Below are 15,630 nucleotides of genomic sequence, written 5' to 3'. Positions count from 1 at the left end.
TACTAGAGGTCAGGGTAATGCCATCCAGAGTAAGGATCTGGTTAGACACCATGTTTCTAACAAGTAATAATTTAGACAAATACTGCATCAGGAAGAACATTTGACTTCTTATAAGTTGAGTGGAAGGTAAACATATCATTAAACAACTATCATGACTTGCAAAACTGAAGTCAGCAATATCACACAATCCACAGTAATGTGTGTAACGACAAGTTTAAAAAATACTGCAGCAGAAATATCATATGACAGTCATTTTAGGATGAAATTCAATAGTCATTGTCATTTCTGGTTTTAAAACACATTAAAACATTTAAAACGTTATGTCAGCAATAAAAAGCAGAACAAGTTGTAATTCCATCAGGAAGAACATTTGCATTCTTATAAGTTGAGTAATGCAACATTCAGAAAATAATGCATTAGGAACATTCACCTGTCAAACAATCCTGTAAACAAATATGCTGTCATAGCAATTCAAACCTGCGAATAAAGGTGGAATATTTCACATAGATATGACCCTATAATCATTGTGTTAGGCCATATCCATGACCCATACTCCACTCTTCATAACACCTAAGAATTTGGTTCGAAATTCTGCAAAACTCGCATAGGTAGATGCTAACTCCAGGTTGCATGAACAGGTGTGTGCTACTGGGCGCCTTTCAAAGTCTGACATGTTAGCAAATGTCACCTGAATGGTTTTGGACAAGAAAAGGTCAGAGCCAGTGCAGAACCTCAGAAAGTGTCCACTTTCTTGAACATCCATTTCTCTGACAAATCTCAGAAGATGCAGAGAGGTTGTCCTCTCTGATTGTGACATTTCATGTGGGAAGTGAATGCTTTTTGTCAGATTTCTTGCCTTTGGTTTCAAATCATCCAGGATCTTTTCCAGAGCCTCAGCTGTGAAGGAGCGTCTCTCGGTAATAACCTTCAGGATTGGCTTTCAACATTTTATTATGAATGCAGGTTCTTGCACAAGTTCCTTGTGAACAATTTCATCAAGAAGTTTGGCCAAATTCTGCTCTGTAGGCAGAGTTGGGCAGCTGTGACTGCCTAGAATGGTTAGCAGCTCATCAAAGTCGGCATTGTGGAAATCATTCAGAGCGTCAGTGAGGGCATCTTTTTCATTGGGGCTGATGTAGTTCAAGAAAGCCTCCATCAAGGTAGATGAAGAGGTGGATGGGTTGATGGAGAAAGCCTCTAACAGAAATGGCCTTGCCAGCTGCACCGGAAGATACCTGTACTTCCAACCAAAGGCCACGATGCGGGCCACTGCTTCCCATTCTCTTTCTTTGTAAGCATGATGCAAGGTGGGTACCTTGAATGTGGTGCCTGAGGTCAATCAATCAATCAATCAACTTTTTTCTTATATAGCGCCAAATCACAACAAACAGTTGCCCCAAGGCGCTCCATATTGCAAGGCAAGGCCATACAATAACCATGAAAAACCCCAACGGTCAAAACGACCCCCTATGAGCAAGCACTTGGCCACAGTGGGAAGGAAAAACTCCCTTTTAACAGGAAGAAACCTCCAGCAGAACCAGGCTCAGGGAGGGGCAGTCTTCTGCTGAGACTGGTTGGGGCTGAGGGAAAGAACCAGGAAAAAGACATGCCGAGAAGGGGGGCAGAGATCGATCACTAATGATTAAATGCAGAGTGATGCATACGGAGCAAAAAAAGAAAGAAACAGTGCATCATGGGAACCCCCCACAGTCTACGTCTAAAGCAACATAACCAAGGGATGGTCCAGGGTCACCCGATCCAGCCCTAACTATAAGCCTTAGCGAAAAGGAAAGTTTTAAGCCTAATCTTAAAAGTAGAGAGGGTATCTGTCTCCCTGATCTGAATTGGGAGCTGGTTCCACAGGAGAGGAGCCTGAAAGCTGAAGGCTCTGCCTCCCATTCTACTCTTACAAACCCTAGGAACCACAAGTAAGCCCGCAGTCTGAGAGCGAAGCGCTCTAATGGGGTAATATGGTACTACGAGGTCCCTAAGATAAGATGGGACCTGATTATTCAAAACCTTATAAGTAAGAAGAAGAATTTTAAATTCTATTCTAGAATTAACAGGAAGCCAATGAAGAGAGGCCAACACGGGTGAGATATGCTCTCTCCTGCTAGTCCCCGTCAGTACTCTAGCTGCAGCATTCTGAACCAACTGAAGGCTTTTTAGGGAACTTTTAGGACAACCTGATAATAATGAATTACAATAGTCCAGCCTAGAGGAAATAAATGCATGAATTAGTTTTTCAGCATCACTCTGAGACAAGACCTTTCTGATTTTAGAAATATTGCGTAAATGCAAAAAGGCAGTCCTACATATTTGTTTAATATGCGCTTTGAATGACATATCCTGATCAAAAATAACTCCAAGATTTCTCACAGTATTACTAGAGATCAGGGAAATGCCATCCAGAGTAACGATCTGGTTAGACACCATGCTTCTAAGATTTGTGGGGCCAAGTACAATAACTTCAGTTTTATCTGAGTTTAAAAGCAGGAAATTAGAGGTCATCCATGTCTTTATGTCTGTAAGACAATCCTGCAGTTTAGCTAATTGGTGTGTATCCTCTGGCTTCATGGATAGATAAAGCTGGGTATCATCTGCGTAACAATGAAAATTTAAGCAATACCGTCTAATAATACTGCCCAAGGGAAGCATGTATAAAGTGAATAAAATTGGTCCTAGCACAGAACCTTGTGGAACTCCATAATTAACTTTAGTCTATGAAGAAGATTCCCCATTTACATGAACAAACTGTAATCTATTAGACAAATATGATTCAAACCACCGCAGCGCAATGCCTTTAATACCTATGACATGCTCTAATCTCTGTAATAAAATTTTATGGTCAACAGTATCAAAAGCAGCACTGAGGTCCAACAGAACAAGCACAGAGATAAGTCCACTGTCCGAAGCCATAAGAAGATCATTTGTAACCTTCACTAATGCTGTTTCTGTACTATGATGAATTCTAAAACCTGACTGAAACTCTTCAAATAGACCATTCCTCTGCAGGTGATCAGTTAGCTGTTTTACAACTACCCTCTCAAGAATCTTTGAGAGAAAAGGAAGGTTGGAGATTGGCCTATAATTAGCTAAGATAGCTGGGTCAAGTGATGGCTTTTTAAGTAATGGTTTAATTACTGCCACCTTAAAGGCCTGTGGTACATAACCAACTAACAAAGATAGATTGATCATATTTAAGATTGAAGCATTAAATAATGGTAGGACTTCCTTGAGCAGCCTGGCAGGAATGGGGTCTAATAAGCATGTTGATGGTTTGGATGAAGTAACTAATGAAAATAACTCAGGCAGAACAATCGGAGAGAAAGAGTCTAACCAAATACCGGCATCACTGAAAGCAGCCAAAGATAACGATACATCTTTGGGATGGTTATGAGTAATTTTTTCTCTAATAGTCAAAATTTTGTTAGCAAAGAAAGTCATGAAGTCATCACTAGTTAAAGTTAATGGAATACTCAGCTCAATAGAGCTCTGACTCTTTGTCAGCCTGGCTACAGTGCTGAAAAGAAACCTGGGGTTGTTCTTATTTTCTTCAATTAGTGATGAGTAGAAAGATGTCCTAGCTTCACGGAGGGCTTTCTTATAGAGCAACAAACTCTTTTTCCAGGCTAAGTGAAGATCTTCTAAATTAGTGAGACGCCATTTCCTCTCCAACTTACGGGTTATCTGCTTTAAGCTACGAGTTTGTGAGTTATACCACGGAGTCAGACACTTCTGATTTAAAGCTCTCTTTTTCAGAGGAGCTACAGCATCCAAAGTTGTCTTCAATGAGGATGTAAAACTATTGACGAGATACTCTAGCTCCCTTACAGAGTTTAGGTAGCTACTCTGCTCTGTGTTGGTATATGACATTAGAGAACATAAAGAAGGAATCATATCCTTAAACCTAGTTACAGCGCTTTCTGAAAGACTTCTAGTGTAATGAAACTTATTCCCCACTGCAGGGTAGTCCATCAGGGTAAATGTAAATGTTATTAAAAAATGATCAGACAGAAGGGAGTTTTCAGGGAATACTGTTAAGTCTTCTATTTCCATACCATAAGTCAGAACAAGATCTAAAATATGATTAAAGTGGTGGGTGGACTGATTTACTTTTTGAGCAAAGCCGATAGAGTCTAATAATAGATTAAATGCAGTGTTGAGGCTGTCATTCTCAGCATCTGTGTGGATGTTAAAATCGCCCACTATAATTATCTTATCTGAGCTAAGCACTAAGTCAGACAAAAGGTCTGAAAATTCACAGAGAAACTCACAGTAACGACCAGGTGGACGATAGATAATAACAAATAAAACTGGTTTTTGGGACTTCCAATTTGGATGGACAAGAATAAGAGACAAGCTTTCAAATGAATTAAAGCTCTGTCTAGGTTTTTGATTAATTAATAAACTGGAATGGAAGATTGCTGCTAATCCTCCACCCCGGCCCGTGCTACGAGCATTCTGACAGTTAGTGTGACTCGGGGGTGTTGACTCATTTAAACTAACATATTCATCCTGCTGTAACCAAGTTTCTGTTAGGCAGAATAAATCAATACGTTGATCAATTATTATATCATTTACCAACAGGGACTTAGAAGAAAGAGACCTAATGTTTAATAGACCACATTTAACTGTTTTAGTCTGTGGTGCAATTGAAGGTGCTATATTATTTTTTCTTTTTGAATTTTTATGCTTAAATAGATTTTTGCTAGTTATTGGTGGTCTGGGAGCAGGCACCGTCTCTACGGGGATGGGGTAATAAGGGGATGGCAGGGGGAGAGAAGCTGCAGAGAGGTGTATAAGACCACAGCTCTGCCTCCTGGTCCCAACGCTAGACAGTCACAGTTTGGAGGATCCAAAAAAATTGGCCAGATTTCTAGAAATGAGAGCTGCTCCCTCTAAAGTGGGATGGATGCCGTCTCTCCTAACAAGACCAGGTTTTCCCCAGAAGCTTTGCCAATTATCAATGAAGCCCACCTCATTTTTTGGACACCACTCAGACAGCCAGCAATTCAAGGAGAACATGCGGCTAAACATGTCACTCCCGGTCTGATTGGGGAGGGGCCCAGAGAAAACAACAGAGTCCGACATTGTTTTTGCAAAGTTACACACCGATTTAATGTTAATTTTAGTGACCTCCGATTGGCGTAACCGAGTGTCATTACTGCCGACGTGAATTACAATCTTACCAAATTTACGCTTAGCCTTAGCCAGCAATTTCAAATGTCCTTCGATGTCGCCTGCTCTGGCCCCTGGAAGACAATTGACAATGGTTGCTGGTGTCGCTAACTTCACATTTCTCAAAACAGAGTCGCCAATAACCAGAGTTTGATCCTCGGCGGGTGTGTCGTCGAGTGGGGAAAAACGGTTAGAGATGTGAACGGGTTGACGGTGTACACGGGGCTTCTGTTTAGGGCTACGCTTCCTCCTCACAGTCACCCAGTCAGCCTGCTTTCCCAACTGCACGGGATCTGCCAGGGGGGAACTAACGTTTTATTTGTCCTTGACAAATAAAATTTCGACCAGAAGTCTGTTAGAGAGTCCAGCACGAGGCCATGGCCCACCCCATTTTCTATGTCTCCATTTTCCAGAACCCGCTGAAAAGTAATATTTGCATCCAGGATGTTGGGGTCAGAAAAGGCATTAATCATATCTGTAATGCAGTGGGCTGAACGAATAGTGAGGAGCTGCTTCTCTGCAACATTATCCGGGTTTTCAAAGAAAGAGGTGGAGTTTGCATCAGACGTCCCATCAACCACATTATCAGCAAGCAAGTTGGTTAGCAAATTGTCAAATGCAGGCAGAGGTGTAATTTGTGGGTCATACATAAGTGTGTCATTTGTGTCGTCACATGACACATTCCTAGGATCACCTACAAATATTACCTCTTCATCTTCCTCATTTGAATGTGGAATCACACATGCAGGTATGGGAGGGCTTGAGGTAGACACAAGCTGTCCTATTTCAGACACTGGAGCAGGCATTATAGGGCTGAGCTGAGATATAGTAGAAGAAAAAGCATGTGGAGAGAGGCTGTCTGGTGTTGAAGTCTTGCTTGCTGTAGTGCAAGTACTCTCTGCAAGTGAGCTGTCTTGGTGAGGTGACTCAGGTGTGGCATTCAAATTAGTTGAAGTTTCAGCATGTTTTCTCTTAGAGCAGACATACAATCGAAGAAGTTTATGACGAGTTGTGTCACAGACACTTGCAACACTCAGTGTGTCTTCTAAAGGCTCACCTGAACCCATAACAGAGTGAGAATTCAAATTCGTCCATATGTCCTTTTGTGGATTTCCCATTAGGGAAAAACATCTTTGCATCCTCAAGTATTTTTTTTTCATGGTGTCACTTTTCCTGACTATGATTTCCCTTGTGCCACCTCCAGTTGGACGTCGAACCTGTTTCATAACACCGTTGTGGTAGTTCATCCATCCTACTTCAGTCTTCCTCGTGTCGCTCTCTGCATTTCTGTTCCCCACACCAATCCTATTGCGGCTTTGAGTGGCTGTCGGTGCTGGGCCACTGGTGCTAGATAGCCTCATTTTGGACCTAAGTTGATCCACAAGGATTCGCTTCCTCTCTTCATTGCGTTCACCACTGGTCCAGTTCCTGGCAAACACTCTGTCACCCAGATGAGGAATATACCTCGACAAGGTGTCTTCATCTATTGCTGTCATGATGTCTTGGTCCACCTGAAAACACATTATTATTATTATTATTATTATTATTATTATTATTGTTCGTACATAATGCTGGTCTCTTGACTTTATCACTGCTCTGCCTTATGTACTTGCACTAGGCTACTATCATATGCATACTGTCACACAGCACTTTGCTCTCCTGAATCACAGGGTCAGTCCCTGCTAGAAATGTATTATAAAGTACTGGAGCACAGGACTGGAGTAGAAGTACAAGCACTATATAAAAAATGACTAGAATAGAAGTTGAAGTGTCCTTTAAACAGACGTGGGTGTATTAAAGTACTCAAAATGATTTGTTGTTAACTCCAGTAATGTATTGCAGAGTAGGAGTATTTAAAAAAAATATTCAAGTACTGAAAATAAAATAGAAATAAGTCACTGCTGGCTAAGTTAAGCCTAATGGTATCCCTTATAATAAAACAGCCCTGATGCATCATTGCCATCAAGGCAAAGGGATCTCGCATCAACAGGTTAACCACTGCCTCCAGGTTAACGTACTCAGGTTTGTTTCTTAATTGTCTTTTAATCAACTACTTACTTCATCATATGAAACAAGTGGAAGCAGATGCAAAAACTACTCCAAAAAAGTACAGACACCGCATTTTAGTACTACTGCCACTTAGTTACTATAGCCTACATCTCTGGTCATGCTTGCATCCCTCAGTGGTTATTCTCAGTACTCCACTGCCACCTACTCGCAAATGTTGATAATATTTTAGGTGCAGTCAACACATCCCTACGCGTCTCTTTCTCTCTCTCTCTCTCTCTCTCTCTCTCTCTACATAACACTCCAATAAGATTTGGGCGTTCACACACATGTTCGTGAATGAATGAACTAGAAGTCTAGCCGCTAATGAATGAATAGGATGTTGCTGATAAAGTATCACACGGAACAGCTAGCAGCTACTACAACGGGTCAGGCAGTTGCAGACCTGTTTCAGTGAGAGTAGCGCTACGCTGCTTTTAGACAACAAAAATGGTCGGAAAAGTTACCTGAGAGCTGAGGCTGTGTAAAGATCTGATGCTTATGACATTACTGACAAAGACAACCTATCCAATCTATGCCGATTAATGAGTGATTGACTGCGAGTATGTCAGTGGCAAGGAATACGTCTGCTGTGCTGTTCTCCAGACGAATCCAGCACTATGGCCATAGATGGTTGATATTTGCTATGCTAGTCTAGTGCTGTCTACCTCTCTCTGTGAATGTAAGCTGTTCATGTATACAGCCATATATACACGGAGAACACTTAGCATGCTAGGCTAGCCTCCTGCTGCTTGATGCAACAGACTAGCTTTCATGAAATGCACAGATCAGCACCGTCGATAACATTTGTGAGGTTTAAACACATTTGTCTCACCTTGTCCTCTATCATCCGGGTGATGTTCTCCTCTGGATGGAACCCCCCTCTCTCTCAAGGCATCGAAGAAAGCCATTTCTGCTCTGTTATGTCTGTTACATTCTCTTTGTTGTCTGACACAGGGGGGCGCAGGCAGCTCTGTTAGAAATCTCAGTTGTTTTCTCGAGATCATGAAATAATTGTTTTGTTTTTTTGAGATCACAGAATAATTATCTGTTTTCTTGAGATTACGGAATAAAAGTGTTGTTTTCTCGAGATCCTGAATTAATTATGTCGTTATCACGGGATAATTATATCGTTATCACGGGATAACGGTTTGTTTTCTCGAGATCTCTAATTAATTATGTCGTTATCACGGGATAACGGTTTGTTTTCTCGAGATCTCTAATTAATTATGTCGTTATCACGGGATAACGGTTTGTTTTCTCGAGATCTCCAATTAATTATGTCATTATCTCGGGATAACAAGGTGAATTTAAAAAGTATTACAAAAAGTGCCTCTGTTGGCTTCCGTAGTATACCTCCAGAATAGAGTAGAAATTAAATCATCTGGATGTGCTTGCAGTAGAGACTTTCAAATTTAATTCAAGGGGTTTAACAACATTATTGCATTAACCATATAGAGCCAATTTTACATACAGTCTCAACAAGGAATTATACAGATTATTATTTATACAAATCATAACTTTTTACCACCAGTTTTCCTTAAAAAAGCCAAGGGGTGGATACAAGAACATATCTTGGACTTCATTTACATCAATCATTAAAACAAACAAAAAATACAGTATGGCAGTGTATGATAAATCTATGTGGAGCTCAACAATGGAGTGACCTTGGATGTAACAGACAGGTAAGGGAAGCCATCAAGACACAAGTCACAGCTTTATTGTGAAGTGGAGCAGAGAAGGATTGTAGTCCAAGAAAACAGATAAAACAGATATTGATTGCACAATGTTCCCTTTGGCAAGGTGTAGTTGAAATTTCATGTCTTATTTTTAAGAAAATTGTTCTATCCCCCTAGTGATTAAAGGAGTACTATATGATATTCCATTCACTGATTATTTCATTTCATTGTGAATTGTACAAAATCATGTAGCAGATATGGCTCATCACAATCTAGATGACTATCAGAAGATGCAAAATTAAAGAGTAGTAGTTCTGTAGAGATAAAATACAGTATTAGTGCATGGTGACTGAATTTATCAACTACTTGTGATATGTGATTTTTAAAATTGTTCACCTGTGGCCTTGATTTATCTTCTCAGTCAGGGTTTGTTTGTCATTTCCACATTACTATCAACAGTCCAAAAGGCTGAGATGGGATTATCAAGGAAATGTGACCGATGCACTTAAATAAACTTCATGATTTAACAGCAAATTAGATTTGCAAATTTCACAGTCACACTGAAAAGGTCAGTGACATACTTCAATGTTAATGCTAGTCTGTATCATACAGCTACGAAGGTACCTGGCCAACATATTCATATCCAAAAGTAGGTTGAATTTAAGGTCATCCTTTTAAATTGTTTCAGCAATATTTTCACGATTACCATTGCAGTTCCTGTTGCCAGGATTGCATAATTTATTCATTTATTTATATATTTTTAACCAGGAACTTTATTTATTTATAATACATTTGCAATTTAATTATTTGAATCATCCTGCCCCCTTTATTTGCACTGTTTGTGTATGGTATATTGTTGTAGGGCTTTATTCAAATTAGGCTCACTTGTCTAATCACATGTTGCTTGTACTTGGATGAGGCTTTCAGGCTGCAAAGGAACAATGCCCAGAAGTGCTGTTTTGTATTTGCTTTACCTTTGCCAAGATGAAACTGACTGCAGCCAAACTGTGAATACGTATGTGTTTTAAGATTAGAGAATATAATCTCTCTCTCTCTCTCTCTCTCTCTCTCTCTCTCTCTCTCTCTCTCTCTCTCTCTCTCTCTCTCTCTCTCTATCTCTCTCTCTCTCTCACACACACACACACACACTTTCTCTCTCTGTCTCTCAGAGAAAAGAAAAAAACAAAAACAAAAAACTGTAGAATTTGTAGAATTTGTTTTCCCCAGGCACAGAAGAGATGGAGTGATGCAGTTGTGCTACTGTCATGAACAAAATGAAATGCCAAACACACATGCCATCTGGTTCTGAACATTAAAAAATTGCAGAAATCACATTTAAATAAAATAGGCAACAGCATGCATCAGTTGGGTGTAACTGCAAAGCATGAAATCTGTTCATTTATGATTGCAGGCTCCTATCATACGGCACACTGATGGAAGCACATCTAATAGTAACACCATATACATATATGGAGCATTAGACCAGACACAGGCCCCCATTTCACAGCGTTTATAGTAGCTGTCAATTTGTGATGGATAGTGCTTCCAGGTCCAATTTTTTTAAGCTTTGAATGTTGTCACAGGTTTTCATCCACAGTAATCAGAATTATTTGCCTCATAAGTAATCAGTGAAGATTACTGTATGTCAGTTGTTTATGTGTATGACCAAATAATCATCACACAAGAAGAATCGAATATCTTAAAACAGTCAGCAAAAATCACCAATTACTGGGTGTCAGATGCATAGCTGATCTGACTGCCTTGCAGTGATATACACTAAGGATGGCACAATGGTGCCTCATGAAGCAATTGCTTTTTTCTATAAAGCCACTTGATGACACTGTTTTTTATAAAAAAAAGAACATAAACACATTGCATTTCAGTTTGCTTTGGGCCACCATTGCCAAAAAAGGAAAGAAATCCACAACCTGCTGGGCTCTGAGAGAAGGAAAAAAAAAAAGAAAAAAAGAAAAACAAATGCTTGACAATGTCTCGTTTTGACATCACTACCATGCATATGCATTGTGCACTAATTATTTTTGGGCTGAAATTTTGAACATCCATGTATTAGCAATTCAATTAACAATGGGCAGCATGGGGGCTTAGTGGTTAGCACTGTTGCCTCATAGCAAGAACATCATGGGATCGATTCCCACCTGTGGCCTTTCTGTATGGAGTTTACATGTTCTTCTCGGGTGCCCCGGCTTCCTCCCATGCATGCATCTTAGGTGGATTGGAAATTTTAAATTGTCCGTAGGTAAATGTGTTTGTTTGTCTATATGTGGCCCTGTGACAGACTGGTGTCCTGTCCATTGTGTACCCTGCCTCAGGCCGTATAAATGCTAGATAGGCTCCAGCTACAACATGATTCTTTAATAGTGTAAGTGGTCGAAGATGAGTGAGTGAGTAAGTAATAGATAATAATTAAAAACACAATGTGTCAAAAGGCACTGTGCAAAGGTCCACAGTTTACACACAGAATCACATTCATATGAAAATGATTCCATTGATTGGTGTGCTGTGCATTGCTGTAAGAGGCTGGGGTAGCATTGCTTATTGCTCCCCACCTCAGGGGCCATGTGTTGGAGTTCACGCCGGTGAATGAGAGGGTTGTGTCCCTACGCCTTCGGGTCGGGGACAGGTCTCTCACAGTTGTCTTCGCCTATGGGCCGAGTGGCAGTGCAGAGTACCAGACCTTCTTGGAGTCCCTGGGAGGGGTACTAGATAGTGCTCCGACTGGGGAATCCATTGTTCTCCTGGGGGATTTCAACGCCCATGTGGGCAGTGACAGTGAGACCTGGAGGGGGGTGATCGGGAAGCACGGCCTCCCCAATCTGAACCTGAGTGGTGTTCAGTTGTTGGACATATGTGCTAGTCACAGTTTGTCCATCACGAACACCATGTTCAAGCTCAAGGGTGTCCGTAAGTGCACATGGCACTAGGACACCCTGAGCCGGAGGTCGATGATCAACTTTGTAGTCGTATCATCTGACCTTCGGCCACGTGTCTCGGACACTCGGGTGAAGATAGGGGCTGAGCTGTTGACCGATCACCACCTGGTGGTGAGTTGGAGCCACTGGGAGAAGAGGAAGCCGGTCAGACCTGGCAGGCCCAAACATATTGTGAGGGTCTGCTGGGAATGACTGGCAGAACCCTGTGTCAGCGAGGTCTTCACCTCCCACCTCCGGGAGAGCTTCTCCCAGATCCCAGGGGAGGTTGGAGACATGGAGTCTGAATGGACCATGTTCTCCCCTCTATTGTCGATGTGGCCTCTCGTAGCTGTGGTCACAAGGTCTCTGGTGCCTGTCGTGACGGCAATACCCGAACCCGGTGGTGGACGCCGGAAGTAAGGGATGCTGTCAAGCTGAAGAAGGAGTCCTACTTGTCTTTGTTGGTAAGTGGGACCCCGGAGGCAGCTGAGAGGTACTGGCAGGACAAGCGTACTGCAGCCTGTGTGGTCGCAGAGGCAAAAACGCTGGTCTGGGAGGAGTTCGGGGAGGCCATGGAGGAGGACTATCAGTCAGTCTCGAAGAAATTCTGGTAAACCGTCCGACGCCTCAGGAGGTGGAAGCAGCTGTTGACCCTGACTGGGGATGTTGTCGGGCAGTGGAAGGAATACTTCATGGATCTCCTCAATCCCATTGTCATGTCTTCCGAAAAGGAAGGAGAGACTGGGGACTCAGAGTCGGACTCATCCATCACCCAGGCCGAAGTCACCGAGGTGGTCAGAAAGCTCCTCAGTGGCAAGGCTCCTGGGGTGGATGAAATCCGTCCTGAGTACCTTAAGTCTCTGGATGTTGTGGGACTGTCTTGGTTGACACGCCTCTGCAACATCGTGTGGCGGTCGGGGACAGTGCCTCTCGATTGGCAGACTGGAGTGGTGGTCCCTCTGTTTAAGAAGGGGGACCGGAGGGTGTGTTCCAAGTACAGGGGGATCACATTCCTCAGCCTCCCTGGTAAGGTCAATTCCAGAGTACTGGAGAGGAGAATTTGACCGATTGTCGAACCTCGGATTCAGGAGGAGCAGTGTGCTTTTCATCCTGGTCACGGCACACTGGACCAGCTCTACACCCTCCATCGGGTGCTCAAGGGTTCATGGGAGTTTGCCCATCCAGTCCACATGTGCTTTGTGGATCTGGAGAAGGCTTTTGACCATGTCCCTCGTGATGCCCTGTGGGGGGGGTGCTCCGGGAGTATGAGGTCCGGGGTCCTTTGCTAAGTGCTATCCAGTCCCTGTACGACCACAGCAGGAGCTTGGTTCACATTGCCGGTAGTAAGTCAAACCTGTTTCCAGTGCAGGTTGGCCTCCACCAAGGCTGCCCTTTGTCACCGGTTCTGTTCATTACCTTTATAGACAGAATTTCTAGGCACAGCCAGGGTGTAGAGGGGGTCCAGTTTGGGAACCTCAGAATTGCATCTCTGCTGTTTGCGAACGATGTAGTTCTGTTGGCTTCATCAAAACAGGACCTTCAGCGTGCTGTGGGACGGTTTGCAGCCGAGTATGAAGCGTCCGGGATGAAAATCAGCACCTCCAAATCCGAGGCCATGGTTCTCCAACGGAAAAAGGTGCCTTGCTCTCTTCAGGTCGGTGCAGTGTCCCTGCCTCAAGTGGAGGAGTTTAAGTATATTGGGGTCTTGTTCACGAGCAAGGGACGGATCGAGCGTGAGATCGACAGACAGATTAGTGCAGCATCTGCAGTGATGCGGTCGCTGTATCGGACCGTCGAGGTGAAGAGAGAGCTGAGTAGGGGGGCAAAGCTCTCGATTTACCGATCAATCCACATTCCGACCCTCACCTATAGTCATGAGATTTGGCTCATGACTGAAAGAACGAGATCGCGAGTACAAGCGGCCAAGATGCGTTTCCTTCGCAGGGTGGCTGGGCACTTCCTTAGAGATAGGGTGAGGAGCTCAGTCACTTGGGAGGAGCTCGGAGTCGAGCCGCTGCTCCTCCATGTTGAAAGGAGCCAGCTGAGGTGGCTTGGGCATCTTTTCCGGATGCCCCCTGGACGCCTCGCTGGAGAGGTGTTCTGGGCACGTCCCATCGGGAGGAGGCCCCAGGGAAGACCCAGGACACGCTATATGTCTCTCGGCTGGCTTGGGAACGCTGGGGGAGGTGTGTATGGAGGGTATGGAGTGTATGGAGGAGTCTGGGCGGCTTTGTTGAGTTGCTGCCCCCGTGACCCGACTCCAGATAAAGCGGAGGAAAAGGGATGGATGAATATACGAGGTCTGTTAGACAAGTATCCGACCTTTTAATTTTTTTCAAAACCTGATGGATTTGAATCACGTTTGCATGCATGAGCCAACCTTGAACCTTCGTGGGCATGCGTGAATCTTATCACACCTGCCGATTGCGTCATTTCCTGGTAAGCAGCCTTTGTGTGAGGTGTGTGTTGTGCGCTTGGTGTTTTTTCATTCCAAGGAAAAAGACAGAACAACTGGAGCGGCGCTGCTACAGTTGTTCCGTCTTTTTCCTTGGAATGAAAAAACGGCGAGCGCACGACACACACCTCACACAAAGGCTGCTTATATATATATATATATATATATATATATATATATATATATATATATATATATATACAAGGTCTGGATTTGAATCACGTGTGCTTGCATGAGCCAACCTTGAACCTTCATGCGCATGCGTGAATTTTTTCACACCTGTCGATTGCATCATTTCCTTGTAAGCAGCCTTTGTGTGAGGATGGGTGTTGTCTCTCGTCAGATTTTCTTTGCAAGGAAAATGGCGGAACAACTGGAGCAACACGACTGCATCAAATTTTGCCAGAAACTGGGCGACAGCCAGGTGGAAACCATTCGGATTATTCAGACGGCGTTCGGAGATGTTCCTATGGGCCTCACACAGAAACTGGAGTGGTACAACCGGTTTAAAGACGTCCACACAACGGTGGAGAGCGAGCCATGCTCCGGTCAGCCATCAACATGCTGAAATGACCAGATCATTTCCAAAGTGAATGCTGTGGTGATGTGGGACCGTCGTGTGACTATCCGAGAAATTGTGGAAGAGGTGGACATCAGCACTTTTTCAGCACATTCCACTCTGACAGAAGATTTGGCCATGAAAACAGTTGCAGCGAAATTCATGCCGATGGCTTCAGCACGAAGCTGCTGACGGAGCAAAAGCACCACCATGTTGAATTCTCACAGGACATGCTGGACTCCAAAAAATGATGCCCACCTCTTCCACCACTCAGAAGATTCAGGCGGCTTTCAGTGGCTTTTTAGTCGTGTGACTATCTGAGAAACTGTAGAAGAGTTGAGCATGTCACAACATGTCCTGTGAGGCTTCAACACGAAGGTGCTTTTGCTCCGTCAGCTTTGTGCCGAAGCCATTGGTATAACTTTTGTTGCAACTGTTTTCATGGCCAAATCTTCTGTCACAGTGGAATGTGCCGACAAAGTGTTGATGTCCACCTCTTCTGCAATTTTTCGGATAGTCACACAACAGTCCCGCATCACTACAGCGTTCACTTTGGAAATGATCTGGTCATTTCAGCATGTTGATGGCTGCCCCGAGCGTGGCTCGCTTTCCACTGTTGTGTGGGTTGTCTTTAAACCAGTTGTACCACTCCTTAATCTGTGTGATGCCCATAGGATCGTCACCGAAAGCCGTCTGAATAATCCGAATGGTTTCCACCTGGCTGTCACCCAGTTTCTGGCAAAATTTGATGCGGCGCTGCTACAGTTGTTCCGTCTTTTT

At 43.4% G+C, this 15,630-nt stretch overlaps 1 protein-coding gene and 1 long non-coding RNA gene across 2 annotated transcripts; one reads left to right on the top strand and one right to left on the bottom strand.

The window, feature by feature from the left end:
* Nucleotides 1-940: 940 nt before the first annotated feature.
* LOC117504121 lies at nucleotides 941-8,091 on the bottom strand. The gene is made up of 3 exons (XM_034163504.1): nucleotides 8,063-8,091; nucleotides 5,568-6,692; nucleotides 941-1,315 (listed from the first exon to the last, which is right to left on the bottom strand). The coding sequence occupies exons 1-3, from the start codon at nucleotides 8,075-8,077 to the stop codon at nucleotides 941-943; spliced, it is 1,515 nt and encodes a 504-aa protein (XP_034019395.1). The 5' UTR covers nucleotides 8,078-8,091.
* A 253-nt stretch (nucleotides 8,092-8,344) lies between these two features.
* On the top strand, nucleotides 8,345-14,128 carry LOC117502923. The gene is made up of 3 exons (XR_004558436.1): nucleotides 8,345-8,577; nucleotides 12,931-12,932; nucleotides 14,118-14,128. It is a non-coding gene; the product is annotated as an uncharacterized LOC117502923 (long non-coding RNA).
* The last annotated feature ends 1,502 nt before the right edge of the window (nucleotides 14,129-15,630 follow it).

Source organism: Thalassophryne amazonica, chromosome 2, assembly GCF_902500255.1.
Source record: "Thalassophryne amazonica chromosome 2, fThaAma1.1, whole genome shotgun sequence".
In the NCBI taxonomy this organism is placed as follows: domain Eukaryota; kingdom Metazoa; phylum Chordata; class Actinopteri; order Batrachoidiformes; family Batrachoididae; genus Thalassophryne; species Thalassophryne amazonica.
The sequence above is the reverse complement of the archived record's forward strand: the minus strand, read 5'-3'. Positions and strand labels throughout refer to the sequence as shown.